Source organism: Doryrhamphus excisus, chromosome 7 (genome assembly GCF_030265055.1).
Source record: "Doryrhamphus excisus isolate RoL2022-K1 chromosome 7, RoL_Dexc_1.0, whole genome shotgun sequence".
Lineage (NCBI taxonomy): Eukaryota > Metazoa > Chordata > Actinopteri > Syngnathiformes > Syngnathidae > Doryrhamphus > Doryrhamphus excisus.
Genome location: NC_080472.1, coordinates 12,738,375 through 12,756,127, shown reverse-complemented (window position 1 = coordinate 12,756,127; position 17,753 = coordinate 12,738,375). Strand labels below are relative to the sequence as shown.

The 17,753-nt window shown below is 43.9% G+C and overlaps 2 protein-coding genes across 7 annotated transcripts in view; one reads left to right on the top strand and one right to left on the bottom strand.

The window, feature by feature from the left end:
- nsd2 (nuclear receptor binding SET domain protein 2) overlaps positions 1 to 2,869 on the bottom strand; it is an 11,922-nt gene extending 9,053 nt beyond the window's left edge. Inside the window, exons 1-6 of one of the 3 annotated variants that reach the window (XM_058077811.1) lie at positions 2,850 to 2,869; positions 2,710 to 2,759; positions 978 to 1,595; positions 730 to 880; positions 445 to 608; positions 1 to 250 (exon numbers count right to left, since the gene is read on the bottom strand). The exon at positions 1 to 250 is cut by the window's left edge and continues 65 nt beyond it. In XM_058077811.1, coding sequence (XP_057933794.1) covers positions 1 to 250; positions 445 to 608; positions 730 to 880; positions 978 to 1,571 — 1,159 coding nt within the window. In that variant the 5' untranslated portion in view covers positions 1,572 to 1,595; positions 2,710 to 2,759; positions 2,850 to 2,869. The other 2 variants (XM_058077813.1, XM_058077812.1) reach the window with 2 other exon arrangements.
- Positions 2,870 to 3,856: 987 nt separating this feature from the next.
- On the top strand, positions 3,857 to 17,753 carry letm1 (leucine zipper-EF-hand containing transmembrane protein 1). Of its 4 annotated transcripts, none has more exons than XM_058077815.1 (15): positions 3,857 to 4,193; positions 6,280 to 6,337; positions 6,495 to 6,969; positions 9,202 to 9,345; positions 9,775 to 9,912; positions 10,094 to 10,297; positions 10,382 to 10,501; positions 10,582 to 10,713; positions 10,831 to 10,989; positions 11,423 to 11,530; positions 12,950 to 12,982; positions 14,411 to 14,545; positions 14,615 to 14,808; positions 15,496 to 15,634; positions 16,003 to 17,753. In XM_058077815.1, exons 1-15 carry the CDS (start codon positions 4,109 to 4,111, stop codon positions 16,153 to 16,155), a joined length of 2,277 nt encoding a protein of 758 aa, XP_057933798.1. In that variant the 5' UTR covers positions 3,857 to 4,108; the 3' UTR covers positions 16,156 to 17,753. The 4 variants fall into 4 exon arrangements, with proteins under 4 accessions (XP_057933798.1, XP_057933797.1, XP_057933800.1 ...); XM_058077814.1 differs by having other exon boundaries at positions 15,478 to 15,634; XM_058077817.1 differs by lacking the exon at positions 12,950 to 12,982 and having other exon boundaries at positions 3,858 to 4,193.

Below are 17,753 nucleotides of genomic sequence, written 5' to 3'. Positions count from 1 at the left end.
CTAAAGTGTTGTCTCTGGAGGCTGCTGTGAGCCGAGCCAGCGAGCCCAACAGCAGTCGGGTCTCTGCCTCCATGCTTGGTTCTGGCTTCAACTTGTCCAGGATGCAGGGGTTCAGGTGAGGACCGTTGTCATCGTACACAAAGGTAAAGTTGGCCAGACGATCATCCAGCGTCATCACAAGGGCCTCCGTCGCCTGGATCACGCCCATCTTCCACTGAGGCCTCAGCTTACGGGGCACCGACTGAAGAGTCTGGACACATAGGTCAACTGCTATCTCACATATTACGCAACAAGAGGCACATTACTGTAGCAACTGAAGTTATGTATTCACGTAAAAGTACAAACAAGCGGCAGCATTCAAATGTGCAACCCAAAGGAACCTTATTTAACACATTTTAAGGAAGTTGATGTGGTAAGACAGCACATCCTCTACAAAGCTAGTACCTTTTTGTGGATGATGCGGGAGACTGGCTGCTTGTTGCGCAGGCTGAGCTCTTGGTACTGGTCTTCCCCAGCGAAGGACACCATGTTCTTCTCAAAGATATAACCCCTCTCTGGAGCATCTCCAAAATACTGCACATGGTAAAGCAGGCCTGACCTACTTTTAGCTATAAACGATAACAGACAGATGCTTCAATGAGGGATGAGTAAGTTGCAACTGCTTGAAGCCCGAGTCTTGTTTTAAAGTCACTGCTTTGCACTGTGAGACAGTCAGGAGGGCGGACTCACCATTGAGTTTGTGTTTGAAGTGATGGTTGAATTCAGGGTCTATGGTCACAATGCAGGGCCACCAGGGGTACCCTGACACCTTGGTCCAAACCACATCACCAACAGAAAAGCTTCTCTGCTTGTGAGAGGCTTCCGGAGAGACGACAGCAGGCTAGAACAAGAAAGAAACATTTTCCTCACATCCAAAGGAAAGCGGCAACTAGTGTGAGCATCATCTATGCTAAAATGCTACAAGAATATAAACAAACCTCATCTGCTGCCGCCAAAACAGGATCAGAGCCGAGTGTCTCCTCAAATATGTTGGAGGAACCAAGTCTGGGTTGAGGTTTAGGTTTGTGAGGTCTCCCCCTGCGCCTCTTTACTTCCTGGCTTTGTTGTGGTGCAGACGCCGTACCTTCAACGCTTGTGGACAAACTAGTCCCACCGGCCGAGCACGGCTCAAAGAGAGGCACCCCGACCACCTGGGGTATGGTTACCTTCAATTCTGACTCGCTGTGCGGACTGCACGTGTGCGGATGGGTGCCATTGGAAGGCGGGGCTTCGGCACCTTTAAGGATGGGTGCTTCTGCAGCACACAGCTTGGGAATGTCGTCCTGCTCCCCGTTCAGGACACGGGAGGTGAGGTCCTTGAGAGTCTCGTGGCTGTGGTTGGATATTTTCTGGAGCACGCCATCCTGCAAGGTGGTGGCCAGCTGGGCGGCGGCTTGGTTCATTAACAGGGAAGGGTCACCGCTCATGTCCCCCCGAGCTTTGTGCATGGCGAGGGACTCAGGTGGCTGCTTCATGCTGATGGGGTTGGCTGGTTCGGGCATTGAAGGCAGAGAGCTCCCTTTGCTGTCCATTCCATCCAGCAGCTTTCACACTCTCTGACAAATTACACAATTAAACCCTTTTAAACTTGTAAAATTATGTTAAAATGGCTCTCACTCCAGTGCAGCACATGAAGAAAGCTTGCATAATCTGTCACATAATGTTCCAACAGCATTGTTTGTTGTGTGCTTGGTATTGTTTAGATAATCAGCGACTAAATCAACAAAAGCGCCAAGTAAAAATACTTTTCCGCAAAAACAACATATCCACAATGCATCATTCTGACCGACTAGCATGCATGCATGGGAACAAAAAGGCCAGCACTTTGCCTCTTACCGCGGACACTTCCAAGTTCCACCTGGAGAAAGGACGAGCTAGCAGCTAGCTGCAGGCTGCGGTGGGGGCATGGAGGAGGCAGGCGCCGTGTGCCGCGATGCCCAATGAGGACGAAGAGAAGCAGCGCATCACCGGCTGGAAAAGCCGCGGAAACGGGAGCAGATGACAAGTCCGCTAGCTCCTTTTGGGACACGGTCACAAATGTATACCCCTAGTATACACGGATTGCATTCTCTACTACATCGATAACATTCAATGGCGAAAAAACACTCTAATCGTTAACAGAGTGATCTTGGCTGGCTAACAAGCGCCCTTACTTAAAGGTTCCTCCCCTCGACTGTCTACTTTTAATTCACCAAGTTTACCTTAGCGAATAACGCCACGTCATACTGCTATTATACGGAAGAGATAGAGTATTGACAAGCGGTCATCTATTATCTTCAACCACACTTCGCTCGCCACCGTCAGCCATTACGAACCAGCAAATAGACAAAGCCGCAGTACAATGTGACTGAATGTGAATAACTGAGCTCCTGGGTCTTTATGAACTACACTATGAATATGGCCCAATAGCTACAGATTTGGTTGAACGATTTCGGTTGTGTGGATTAAGTGTTGGGCCGTGGCTTGGTTGAAATACTCACTTTTGTCGGCGCCATGACAGCTAGCCACTGAAGCCCATTCAAAAGCAGCGCACAGCGTTAGCATCAGCTAGCTGCTAGCTAGCTCGCCAAAATGGATGGTCGGCCCGAACAAGTGTACTCTTAAAAAGTCTTAAAAGGCCGACATCAGCAGCATTGACAACAACACAAAATGCGGCGTCTCGATGTTTACCTGTCGGACGTCCACTCAGTCGTTAAATGGAAACGCTGCTCTTATACATCCTGTAAATCGAAGGATTTCATTGAAGTGGAATCAATAGGCTTTTGCGGGTAACTCAAACTGTGAGGCCGACCAGCGCGAAAAATACTCACTTCTGATTGGTCGACAGCTCACAGTACACGACCGGTCCTTTCAAAAAAACCAACCGTAAGAAGTGGCTGACCTCGGGGGCTCATTACCCCCCCCTTTCACTTGATTTAGAGGCATCCATTACATAACACATTGTTATATTTATTGTCATTATATGTTTTTGTAACTACAAAAACAGAGAAAGTTGCAATCATGGAGATAGATTTAAGACTGTTTTATTCTGTTTTGCTAATCATTTGTGCTTATTCTTCAATTATAAACACGTAAAATACACCATAAACACTTATAGATATAAATAATGATGTTTTTTGCCCAGCATTTGGGGAAATGTATGATAGGCCTTTGGCAATGATATGCAAATATTGTCTGCTCATCAACTTCAGGTTTTTACAAATGTAAAAAATGTAAATGCAACTATTGTCTCTTTTTCTGTTTTAAATCCCCCATAAGATGTACAAGCCGCCTGGTTCTGGAAGAAAAGAAACAATTAAGATAAAAAACACACAATTAAGATAATAGATAAATCAACAGAAGTAAATATATTATAATAAAACTTTCATAATTCAATGCAATCGTATCATTAAAAACCAGCAGAAGACAAAGTGAAGTGTACAATGTACAATGTGTGCAAAAGTGCTATTTACTTAACCATCGCTTATTTAATTAAAGAATAAATAATGAATTTAATACACGTTTAAAATAAATACGATGAAAATATAACTGAACATTTACGAAATAATGTTAATGTTGAGAATGGCTTTTATTTGTTAAAGCAGAACGGAAACTTCCTTCATCTCACTTTAAAAAAAACAACTTTATTAGAACTAAGCGCATTTTAGTCAGACTATGACATCGGGGTTGTGTAAAATAAGAAAATAAGTTGTTAAAATAAATACATACACACACATAGTATATACAGTATGTACAAAATACAATGTAATACGTATTGTATACATTATCAAGCAGGATTGGTCCGCCGTCCACACCCACGTGACTGCGAACGCGCTAACGGTCGAATGACGTCAGAGGAGGCACAACACCGGGCTAGCTGTCAGGCAGTGCTAGAGACGGGAAGGGCATGAACACGGAGCTGGCTCCTCCGATGTTGTACACTTATTTAAAAGCGTTGTATTTCGTCTTAATGTGTCCACTCGAAGTCTCTTTTTGTTTCGACAAACACACTAGCTAGCCCGTCTCGCTAGCTTGCATGCGAAGGTAACGTTCAGAGATAAGATAGCTAGACAGACAGAAAAGCCCCAGCATGGCGTTAATCCTGTTTACGAGGTCCAGGGCACCTTTAATGACAACTTCCAGATCTTTAAACAACGATCTACGAAAAGCTAAAGGTAAGGACCCGTCCTTTGTTCCTGTGCCCGTTTGTGGGGGATGGAAAGGTGTGTCGCAATGTAGCTAATAACTAGCTAGTTTACGTTAGCATTTCTAGTACTTTTCCGCTTGGACTTGCCAGTGAGGGGGAGGATGAGTCATTGCTACCACAATAATACCACAAGTCATCTCATAAGCAGTTAGCCGGTGAATTGGTGCCTTTCATGTTGCTACTGGTTGACAAAGTTGGAGTGAGAAGAGAATTTGAAATTGAGGTCATCTCAGGACAGCAGCCCAGTTCCCATGTGATGATGCCTGTTACCATGGCAGCACATAAGGAGGGTGTGCTTATGAAGTACACTATCAAATTGTTGGGAGTTCAGTCATCATGTGTACATTTTTGGAATGTGTTAAGCATACAATCAGTAGTCACTTCATTAGGTACACATTAGGCATGTCCCAAGCGATACTTAAAAGTTTAGTTTGTATTTGAAATCCTCTTTTTTGGTCGTCTTCGTAAAAAATAGTATGCATGTTCAGTAGGTACATGTATAGAATACAAATGCAAAGCAGGAGTTTTAGTACCAGCATTCTTTGTTGAAGCTGCTCCCTCTTTTGTGTCTCTGATAAGCAAAACAAGTACGATTTTAAATCTCTGAATTTCTCACAATAAATCCCATAAATGTTCACTTTAGCACAATAACACTTGAGAGAGAAGGGAGAGAGAGAGAGAGCTGAATGTACATTGATCACTCTTACAAATGATTAAGGTCAGCAGCAGTAAAGATTAGGCCATTATGTAACAATGTGCAAAAAAGTTTCTTTGGTTGTGCTCTGATGTGGAGGTTTGTTGTCATTCGGCTGTCTGTTTGATTAGAACTTGTGCTGGTGTTTTTTGAAGTGTGTGCCATTCATTCACTCTTGTATGTAGTTGACGTGCCTGACATTTGAGTGCCAATAAAAACACGAAGACAGACAGGATACAGGTCTTGAATCACTGTTGTTGTAGTCTGATTTGGTGTTTCCAATATTTTTTTACTGTCATATCTACATGAATGATTCATTTTTATATGCATATTTATATAATAAGTCTGTATTGAAATGAAATGCGGGAGTGTTAATATGTCAAGAGAATAATTGTTTACATGTTGCTACTTGCTCTCATATAATATGAAGGCAAACACTTGTGCAAGAGCAGGTTCCGGTCTTTACCAAAGTTAAAAGCACTACTGTAAGTGTTGTCCTTCCAGTAAACTCTGTGTGTCCATCATGTCCTGCCAGGCCTTGCTGGATCCATTCCAGCCTGCCATGTGAGGGTCAGAATGGGGGTGTGGCCTGGCCATCTGTTCTCTAATGATTGGTGAAAAGTGTGTACAGGCTCCTCCCACTCCCTGCAGCTAACTAGCTTCTGTGCAGTCCCTCAGTGGGCCTCCTGGGGTTTTGTCCTCAATGATATAGACTACATACGCTCACAGCACACGTCATTAGGGCTATAATGTACAGTGGATCTGTGTACTTTGGAGATTTGCCATTCACAGCTCTGCAAATTCCCAGTTTTTAGTAAAAACAAACACATCTCATTCACCCCAAGTCAGTAATAAATATGTGATAATACAGGTAAAATGTACAGCATACATGTACTGCTGTTAAAAGCCCACATTGTTTACATGTTCATGTCAAATGTACGTATGTTTAATACGTGTGTATGAGGCATTTTGAAGTGTGAAGGGGAGGGATCCGGAGCGGAATCTAACCAAATAATTACAGAAGTTACAAAATCTGAGGAGAACATCTACATCAAGTTAGCCGTGTGTCAAAAATTAAGGTCAACATAATATAACTACAACAATTATAATGAACAATTTAAATTCAATGCTCCTCTTATAGTGTTGGTTGAAACTAATCAACATGATCTTTGTACTGGATGAATTTCTTGTATTGATGTTATTAAATTTAATTTGTAAACATGTAAATGAAATTGGTTAATTCAAAAAGAAGAGCCAATGCGACCACAACTGATATTTTGTCTGTCAATGCCATAACATATCTTTTGCCTGATGGATGCGGCCTTTGTCTCCATTTAAACAATATTCCGCCTCTTTGCAGGGAAAGTAAAAGATGCTTCCTGTTTTAACTGCACTGCGTTAAGACTCTCCAGTCAAAGGTGAGCCGACGAGGTAAAAAAACAATAAAACAAAGTCTGAAAATGTTTGACATTCATGAAACTATTTAATGTGTTTTGTATGCATCAGCTTTGAACAACCAAAGAAAGCAAAATCCAGCTTTTGCTGTTTCTGAAAGTGTAGTTTTTGTCTTCATAGACTCATTGAGTTCCAACAAGTCAGCTCGACCCAGCTGTCTCAATTTGGCCCATCCCTCTTCTTCGATGGACACGTTGGCCCCTTTTGGACCTCGGATTCACAGCGTCTCTTCTGCGATTTTGCACTCCGGGCCTCTCCTTCGCCGTACCCTGCCATTGCTACGAGATCATGGCGGCAGGACGTCCCTGGGAGCGTCAGGTGGATACACACCTCGTCAAGAAGGTGGGATGACTCGAAGGTGGAGAAGTCGCTGCGGTCGCTAAAGGATAAGAAGAAGCTAGAGGAAGGGGGTCCGGTCTACAGCCCAACCTTGGACATGGAGCCTGTCAGGCGGACACTGCGACAGAGAGTGGTGGATGAAATCAAACACTACTATCACGGCTTCAGGCTGCTATTTGTTGACACCACGATCGCTGGCCGTATGCTGTGGCAAGTACTGAACGGACATGGCTTGTCCCGCCGAGAGAGGAGACAGGTGAGGCCTGCAGGAAGTTACTGTTTACTTTGTTAACAGGGTGGTTCTTCCTTTTTTTGATGAATTCATAGACACCTTACACTGTCGCCATGCTGTGATGTCACACTATTTACTTAGCTGAACCCACCTACACACAAGACACAAACTGTTCCACGGTGAACAAAATAGAGCTGGACTCCTTCGTCTGGTGATGAAAGGAGGGTCAAAGTTCACTGACTTCTTAATAACACGTTACAAGATGAGGCAGCGCAGGATTGCGTCTGTCCAGACATCGTGTCCTGTCCAGCTCAATCTGCTGCTTACCTAATGGGATCACCGGTGCAGATCGAATGCATGCTGAGCATGTTTACTCACGAGGTGTTCAGCACAGATTAAAAGAAGCATCAACCGTCGCTTCTCAGATGGCAAAACCTGAACTCGTTGTCATTGCTTCATGAAATGTGCTAAAAAGGTTACGTACATATGTTACATCACAAAGGTAATTCTACCTACATATTAACTGATGATGTAACATGGTTCAGTGGTATGTGGATGACAAGGTGTTACAATTCAGTAATTCACACCAAGTCCACTTTGCAACACGTTTGCCAGGACACACTCACAGTCTTCTTAAAAGTGCACACGTCCCTGCTCAGTAAGTGCTAGTGATCTGATTTTCACTTGAGCCTGTCTGTGTTGGGTGAGGTGCGCTGATATAGGTTGTGATACACGGGCGTCATGTGAAATAAGGAAGGAAGGACGGAGGAGGTCGGGTGGGGTCACACCATTAGCGGATTAAACTGAGTGGATGTGATTGGCAAGATGTGAGCCCTCCTTTCAGAAGTGTGGAGCTGTCACTGTGGCTCTGTCCACACTGGAAAGCTACTGGGTTTTGTTTTTCGCAGGTTGAAAATGAAAATGCATCCACATAGTGTCAGATCAGTAAATAGTCACATCCAGACGGTAACGTTTTCAGGTCGGATCACTGGGTGAAAACAATGTTGTACATAAGACACACTAGGTCTGTCGTCTTCTGCTGCACACAAACCAAAACGACAATCAGATGATAGCGATTGTCTGTCAAAAAACCCACGTCTTCTGTCTGGACTGATGACAAAGTGTCATTTCTTTTTGCGAATCACTTTGGTGTACAAGACAAAAACACCAGGAGAATGCATGCACTGGAGCATAAACAAAGTTCTGTAGTCCACTATTGTTGTTTTTATGCATTCGGGGCTCACTCTTGTTCTTCTGGTCATGGTACGGTATACACCTTTGCCACAGTAAGCCAGTTAAATCTCTGAACACATCTTTCCTTTTGATAGCCTCTCTATTTTAGTCTGGAAAAGTCGAAGATTTGTTGCTAGTTGCTTTTTGGAAGAAGAATATCTAGAGGGGTCTGATTAGTCACTAAATATAGCGACAAAGTTGCTAAGTTGGCAAGACTGAGCCCTCATGCTACATCTTCTTATGCTCAAACCAGAGTGTGAGGTGTGTAAACAAGTTAGACAGACAGTTCCATGATGTGTTCATGAGCAGGGACCGGTAGCACCAAAGGTAGCACCAAATCTATTTGTGGCAGAGTGCCACATTTAAATGAATATACCATTCCATCAGTGTAGTACACTAATGGAATGGAATAGGAATGTGCAGCTAATAGCCGCTGGTTACTGTTGACGATGCCCCCGTCACCGGCCCCAACACACACGCACACACATTATGCCTCAACCATCTGCACCTTTTCAAATGCGACTGACTCCCCCTGAGTACGTGTCCCAAATCCATCTACACCCCATTCATCTAACATGCACTCACTTTTGCCTCCTTAAGCTCCTCCTTTCATATTCACTCTCAAGTCTCAAGTCCTATTTGCATGCCCCCTGCACCCACCTCCACACTTTGATGTGTTGATATACATGTCAATAGGCTTGCTAACAAAGGCCTTTTCAATATCCTTCAGCCTTCTGGCCTGCTGACTTGCAGGTGGACTAAGCAGAGTGAGTGGACTAAGAAGACTGGTGTTGTGGCCTCCTCCACCGGTGGAGGGTCCACTCAGTAAGCCACGTTTGCAACTCTAGGCTGAGCCTAACTCATACAGAGATACATACAACACGATGTTACAGTGATGAAGTGTGTGATTGTTGATGAAGTGTGTGATTGTTGGAATGTACCCTGTGACATACAATGGCGACCATAGAACAGTTGTCACTATGTATTCATAAGTACTAATTTCATCCAAAATGTCCTCCGCAGTTCCTACGAACCTGTGCAGACGTCTTCAGACTTCTCCCCTTTCTGGTGTTCATCATTGTCCCGTTCATGGAGTTCCTGCTCCCTGTCGTTCTCAAGCTCTTCCCCAACATGCTGCCGTCCACCTTCGAGACACAGTCAAAGAAGGTACCGTGGATAAAAGTAGCAGTTTACAGAGTTGGATCTACCTTAGAAGGTCTTAAGATCACTTTGCTCAATTTTCATGACATTTACAGACTGTTGACAGGCTTTAGTCCAATTAGTTGTTTAATCTTTGGTGAACCCCATGACCTTTTGGTTTATGTTCGGGATATTAAACACTGCCTGAACTCATGTATAGAAGACGGCCATCACAGCATGCTAAATGTTACTCAGCGGGCTGACTGCTTGTAAGTGGATCAACACCAAATTGTGCATCCACAATGCCACCTTATTACTGGCCTGCAATTTGTCATGAAGATTCCTGCATCCCTCAATATGTAGCCACATAACGATAATTATGACATTATTATGAGTATTAATCAGATAAGTGAGTCTAGTGATGATTCTAAATTGTAAACTTTTAAACTGTTCCAGGAGGAGAGGTTGAAAAAGGAGCTGCGGGTCAAACTGGAGATGGCCAAGTTCTTACAGGACACAATCGAGGAGATCGCGCTGAGGAACAAGGCAGCCCAAGGCAACGTGACTGAAGAGTTCTCCACCTTTTTCCAGAAGGTCAGAAATGTTCAGACTGCTGCCCTCTGGTGGCGTTTAATATATCAATATACTTAATATGAAATAATACATCTATACAAAAAAAATGTTAATTGTTGAATTGTGCATTGTTTGGGTGATGTTTGGGCAGGCTGGATGTGGCCTCCAAAGATTGTCTTTCTAAATCTCTTCACTCCTCCAGATCCGAAGCTCCGGAGAACGTCCCAGCAATGAGCAGATCTTGCGTTTCTCCAAACTCTTTGAGGATGAGCTGACTCTGGACAACCTGACCCGACCCCAGCTGGTGGCGCTCTGCCGCCTTCTGGAGCTGCAGTCCATCGGGACCAACAACTTCCTCCGCTTCCAGCTCATCATGAAGCTGAGGAACATCCGTGCCGACGACAAGGTGGACAACATTGTGCATTTAAGTGTTAATTGTCTGTTTAATGAAGTGAGTTTGTTGGACTAAACCTGGTGTTCCTTCTTCCAGATGATAGCGGAGGAGGGCGTGGACAGCCTCAATGTGAACGAGGTGCAGGCTGCATGTCGTGTTCGAGGGATGAGAGCTCTCGGCGTCACAGAAGAGAGACTCAGAGAGCAGCTCAGCCAGGTAAGAGCAGACTGTATTTATTGATATTCCACAGTGATACACTGGATTTGTGGTGGCTCATGGTCTGTTGTGTTTTATAGTGGCTGGAGCTGCATTTAACCCAGCAGATTCCCACCTCCCTGCTGCTGCTGTCTCGAGCCATGTACCTCCCTGACACTCTGTCCCCTGCCGACCAGCTGAAGACCACCTTGCAGACACTTCCTGAGATGGCGGTATGAACAGTATGACCTCAAAACATTGAGGTCATACAACAAGCAGTAATGTTCCATGTTAAAGCCAAAAGAACGGCTTCGGGGTTCAGTCTTGACTTTGCTGCTGTTTGTCACCAGACCAAGGAGGCTCAGTTAATGGTGGCCGAGATGGAGCTGTCTAAGGTGGACAACAAGACCAAAGTGGAGACCACGCTGCAGGAGGAGGCGGCCATACGTCAGGACAACAAGGACAGAGAGATGGAGAGGCTGGCTGATGCTGCCGAGAAGGCTGCCAGGGTACGCATACTTCACTTCAACCTGCTTGCTAGTTCTTGACACACAAAAGAACAGATGTAGTGATAGTAGTGATATATGTGTAAAATAAAGTCAGGCTGCAGCGATTCATAGGTTAAATCAATTCATTTGATTAGAAAAAAGTTCAAATTAAATCTGGACTGCACAGCTTGACTGTAACTTAAAATACTCTGGTATTCATTCCGCACCGCAGTGTGTGGCAGAGAGAGGTGATGGAGAGAGGCGGCAGAAAAGGAAACAGCAATGAGCAGCAAGAGAGGAAAAGGCCCAAAGGAAATGGCAGAAGCTGTCAAAATTTGGGATCATTTCAAACTCAAAAAGACAGACAACGCAATTCAGTGTTTGAACTGGCATTCCACAGCAGCACTCCACGGATACATGTGGGATGATTGCTAACCTTCCGTGTTCCCTTCAGGACGATGAGTTGGAGCAGGACGAGCGAAGCAGACACATCCAAGCAAAACCTCAGGCTGCGCATTCCGACATGCTCAGGGACACAGCGCCGGTCGTTGAAGGAGTTAAAGTGAGTACACATGGGAATCATCTTTTCTAATAATAATAATCTTTATCTGTCCCTCTATTAGTAGGGATGGGTATTAATGAGTTTTAATCTGTGCTTTTGAAACCCCTAACTTTTATAAAGAAAAAAAAGACATATTTTGGCTGAAAATAGTCAATTTTAATTTAGTTTGTGACATGCAAGTTGAACAGAATAATAATTTAAATACTTCAAAATAAAATAAGTAAGTAAAACTTTACCAACTCCGGGCCCAAAATCTAAAAAATGTCCGGCCCACCTTTGTCCTATAAACAGTACATAGACGAAATGCTGCGTTTTCAGAGCACTTATTATTATTAATAATATTATTATAAAGATTCAGGATTGAAATGAAAGCAGGGGGATAAAGGAATCCCAAACGTTTAATCTGTGGACAGAATTAATTCTCATATGTTTCATAACTGCATTCAAGACTGGCATGATGACCAGAGAGCAGCGTTCCAATCATAAATAGGTTATTACGTAGGCCTATAAATAATAATCATGCAATAATTGTTTTACAATAAAAATACTTTTAAAAATAATATTTGCAAAAATGAATATTTTTAATGGCCTCATGGCACACCTGCAGTACCACCACGGTCCACCAGGGGGGCGCGGCTCACACTTTGGAAATCACTGCAGTCGTCAGTAAATTGTCATAATGACTTCAGCAAAACCAGTACCAATACAGAACATAAGGAATGGGCCAAAAAGGTTTCTGCTTGTGATGTACGTGAACGCACCGTGCTCGCCGTGACCCAGACTGGCTGATATTGTAGCCACCCAGAGCTTATGTCTCACGTTTAGAGTTCTATCTTGTCCGACAGTCTGACTGGCCGTGAACGAGTCAGGGCCGAGCGGTGTGTTGACACGATTGGACGAGCACGGCTAGTCGGGAACAACTCAAGCTTTTGGTGATGTTGTTTTGGTGTGGTTATGTCCATATGTCTGACCTTTACCAGTTTAGCTCAATGAAGAAATGGTTGATCATCCACCTCCTTGTTGTCCTTATTATTAGCATTTATTTAACAATACGAGGTATGTCAGTAAGGTTCCATGACTTCTTGCCACAAGGGTAGATGATCAACCAGCATGTCTACAAAAACAATCCTGTAGCATTTGCATGGTTCAGAGCCCGTGATGACGTGAGAGTTGTGGCTGCTTCACCTTGACAACACGCCTGCTCGTGAGCTTCCGACGGTTCCTGTGCTGGAGCAACCTCCTTATTCGCCCGACCTTACTTTAATGTGATTTTGAAATGCAGAATTTTTTTACACCAGTCCTGGAACTTCTCTGACGTACCTCTTTACATAGTATGTTAGCATGTCAGCTATCTTGTCTGCTTCACTGACTCGCCTGTCACTTTTTCTACGCTGTTACTACTTCTTCTGCACCACGCAGTATGAACAGTGGCAGACATTCCTGCGCTATCAGGTTAGCCTTAACAATGTTTTCTCCTCCTCCTCCCAAGTTGTCCTCAAGGCCATTCCCAGATGATTCCCACACTCCTCCTTTTCTGTTGCAGGGTTTCCCCTGCGATTTTTTTGAAGCTGTGGAGGTGTATTAACGTAACATTTTTAATTTTATGTAGTTATTTATGAATAATTTAACATATATGAGTCATTTATCATCATTTTATGTAGTTATTATTTATGAACTACTCGACATCAACTGGGCAGCCAATGAGCTCCACCTGTTGGGAATGTGATAGCATCACTGACTTAACGCCGGATACACTACGTGTTTGTTTAACAACATCTAGTGTTTTGAAGACAAGCCATCGGCATTATGATGATTACAAGAGACCAAGATTGCTAAGTGACACTTTAAAAAGCACATTAGCATTGACGTGATAGCCACTTCTAGCTCGCCCGTGACCCAGCTATCTACCGCCAGAGAGGCTATGCTAATGGTTAAAAGATGCCAGAAAGTCGAATGAGATTGAAACATGAGCGATCACATACTCTGGCATATTTGGTCTTCTCGTGTGACAGGCTGTCGTCAATTGATAAACATTTTACAGACTATTTTTATTTGCACGATAATATAGAACGCTAGACGTTAGCGACTCCCGTGACAAGGTACCGACACCGCAGACAGGCGGTTCCTGTGAATGTTTTTCAAAATAATGCACAGTGAAACATTTCCATGATATTCTAACTAATTGTGGTCAATAGGTGCGTAAATAATAAGCTATTTAGCATTTTTAGTGTATACATCTATATAATGTATCACTCAACTTTGTTGAGTGTTAAGCTTTAGTTTGTGGCGACTTTTATTTTGTAGTGCCGGGCCGCCACGATCCACCTGTTGCAGAAATGCGTCCGGTACGACCTTCTGAGATACACAGTGGCGATTCAGGCTTCATGTCCCTGTAAATTAGCGGATTTTTATTGTTTTTATGTATTTATTTGAAAATAATTGTTGTTGCTTTTCTCTGAAAACGGGCATTTTCCTTAAAAAAAGTCAGTAAAAATCAGTAATATTTTATGAATACACAATAATACATGTAAAATGTACAGCATATGCGGTGCTCTGAGAAGCTTCTAAATTGTGATGCTAGCTATGACTTAGTACTTCCAAGTTCATACTAAAATTCCTTTCCTTTCCAGTCCTTGTGAACCTTTATCTTCCCTCGTTCCTTCTCTTCTGTTCTGTTACGATGTGTTGTTTGACCCCACCCACACAATGTCATCCGTGGATGTTTGATCATAGTGGCAGTGGTAGGAAGGTTAGAGAGAACCTTCTGATGCGACCTTTGCCCCCAGAGGCACAATGGATGGCACATTATTCAGGACAGGCTAAGAATTTTAGAATGTTTCTGCTTTTCCATTATTTATGTTGCCTTTTCTTCTGCTACAGGAAGAGGAGATCACCAAAGAGGAGATCGACATGATTAGCGACGCCTGCTCCAAGCTGAAGGAGCAGAAGAAGCTTCTGACTCTGGAGAAGGAGGAGCTGGAGGAGCTCAAGGACGACGTCCAGGAATACAACGAGGTCTCACATGTTCTCTTTATTGTCAAAAACCTCTGGTGCTCACCCGCCCGTCCTACCTTCTTCCTGCAGGACCTGGAGGAGATCAAGAAGGAGCTCACCAAGACCGGCCAAGAGAAGGCGGTGCAGGAGTCCAAGGCCAGCCAGCGTCTGTCCAAGAGAGTCAACCGCATGATAGGACGCATAGACAAGATCATCCTGGAGCTGGAGAAGGACAAGGTGATCCTGGATGGCCAGATGGACGGTGGAACCACGCCGCCTGTTGGGTAAGAGCCAGTCTAGCATTCATCAGTCGGATGTCGCCATTAAACGTGGCTTGCAGAGTTCTTTTTCATCATCATCATCATCATCATCATCATCATGCTTGCATGGTAAAATGCTGGTGGAGATTAACAGAACCAAAACCCAATCACATTTCAAATTGTTCATCTACCGCTTAGATAAAATCCCTACCCGATCCCTAATTGATTGATGATTCAAATAATCTTTCCAGATTATTCTTGACTAAGTATAGAGACGCTGCCAGGTAAGCTAACCTGCAATAAAGGACCGTTGTGCTGCTTGTGCTAACATGGCATTATGGTTGTCTGCTGTGATTGTGCTGGAGAACTTGATTCACATTCAGCTTCCATCTTGCTTTCAAAATGCCACGCTGTCGGAAAACCTTCCATTTATTTAATGAAGCGACATCCCATGCATCGGACATCGGAGATTGGTAGGAAAGCACCAATCATGTGATGCCGCTAATGATCTTCCGCATGAATTAGCACGAAGGAAGCTTCTAGAAGCTTTCCGGAGAGCATATCTTTGGTGTGGTCGGGGGAGTCCGAACGCAGCATGCAGACCCCCCCCCCCCCCCCCCCCCCCAGACAAAAACAAACTCTCCACCACCTTTTACACCCCGCCAAAGCCGGTAACCCGTTTCCTGTATACAGTCTCTTCTACACCTTCAGGGAGAACCTCATTAGCATCGACGAGCTCATCGGCGTCATGCGGCAGATCCAGAACATTCCAGAGCACAAGCTGCAGAGCATCGCAGAGGCGCTCGACGACAACAAGGACGGCAAGATCGACATCGACGACGTCATTAAAGTACGTCCACAGATGTAACGGTAACACAAAAACATGTACAGGAGGTCCTCGGTCTACGTTCTGTTCCTATGACGGTGATGTAAGTACAGCGTTAGCGTTAACTGGGAAATAAGTTAACTAAAAAGAAGGAAAGTCAGATTGTGCTTCAAAGTGGCGACTATTAAAAGCTAACACGAGGACTACCTGCTGCTTGTGCCAAGCAAGAAAGATTTGATTGTGAATCCAGGGTGAAAACCCCAATCTACTGAAAATGACAGCCATGTTTTCTTCTCCTATCGTCTGACTGAATGAACTTTACCGCCACCTACAGGACAGGAAGGGAAAAGCACATTCAACCTTTGCTAACTCAGGTGTGTTTGGTCCAACAGGTGGTGGAGCTGATCGACAAGGAGGACATCGACATCTCCACCTCTCAGGTGGCCGACATCATGGTGATGCTGCAGAAGGAGGAGAAGCTGATCGAGAAGGAGAAGGCCAAAGAGAAGGCGGAGAAGGAGCAGGCGGCCAAGCTGAACGGCTAGCGGCCTGACGCTGCCAGGAAGCAGTTGAACTGACAAAAAAAAATCAAAAGGTAACAAAAAAATGTTATTTCACCGCAAACGGAGTAAATTGAACTAGAAAAAGAGCCTATTGCCTTTAAAAGGCAGCAAATCATGGACGTGATCACGTTAGATACACTTCAGTCTGCTGTGATTCTATTATTTATTAGAGCGGGGGGCACTCCCTCCCCAGCATGAAAACCAAGCAGGAACAAGAACAAAATAAATGAATGAATGATGATGCACTTAAAAAAAATCATTCAACTGTCTTGTTTGTAATTCCGAAGAGTATCACAGGATGTAGACTTCCAGCGTATGACTGTTGCTTCCTCGGAAACCACCCGGAGACGTCATTAACATCATTTCCGTTCCATACGTGTCATATCCATTTCTTTGCTGATTTTAGCCGCCCTCATCATGTGATTGTCACGCAAACTACTATGACGAGCAGCCAGACAGCTGTCAATCAAGGTATTGGCTCATGGGATGGATTCAGTGGCCTTAATGGGGGACATCGTCTTTTAGTTGATTTGGACGACCGCTACAGAGCAATCCAGGGGTCTGGTACCAACATCGCGTCATATATTAAACGTAGGATGTTAAGTTTTTAGGCCGGGTTGACTGTCCTATACATACAACAGTGGTGCGTTCAAGGGACCGCCGAGCAAAGTGCTAAATCTTGTGTCTGCCCTGTTACACTTGGCAGGGGGTGCCGGTGTTTACATCCCAAAGGCTTAGGGCTGCATCCTGCACAGTAACAGCACCAAGGGGTCAAAGGTCAGATGAAGGAAGATACCATTTTCTTTGATTTCCAGTATTGGTTTGAGCAAATTGTGATACTTTATGAGGTAATCAAGTAAATGCTTTGATTCCTGGGATGTGGGATAGGAGCAACGCATAAATACATATTTTGGGGGTGGGGTGGGGGGGTTGGCTTTCATTGCTTTCTTTCTCAGTGCCGTCAGAGGTGCTTTTTTTTTGGGAGGCACATACTTATTGTGAAATATCGTGTGGGCACACGTGACCTACAGCAGCAGCTCGTCTCGCCACCAGAGAAGCAGATGATTTGATATATTTATTTCTGGTAGTTATGGACGATAGAAAAAGCAGCTGGAGGAAAAACGAGCTGCTCAGGCCACACGGAAGATATTCCAATCATAGTGCGAGCGTCAGGAGCCAAGAACCTGTGTAGCAGACACGCATATATAGCTTTGTCATTTAAAAACGGATCACAATGAGTAGTGATAGTTGATAGAGGAATATTTGACAGCTGGTTGATTGTCACCACATTGATTGTTATGCCACCAAACTGCTAAAAATATACAAAGAGCATTAGAATAATCTAAAGAAATACATATATACTAGCCATGGTTTTACAGCACAATATAGACTGTTTACTTTTCAATTATTATTTATTGTTTTCTCATGCAAATGTGTTGATTTGTATTTTTATTTTGAAGAATTGAGCAGTTACGACTTTTACTTGAGAATGTATGAAAAGCTTCAGTTTTGCCCCCAATCAGATTCATGTCACTGCACAGTGGGACACAAACAAAAGTGGAATAAACAACTAAAGATGC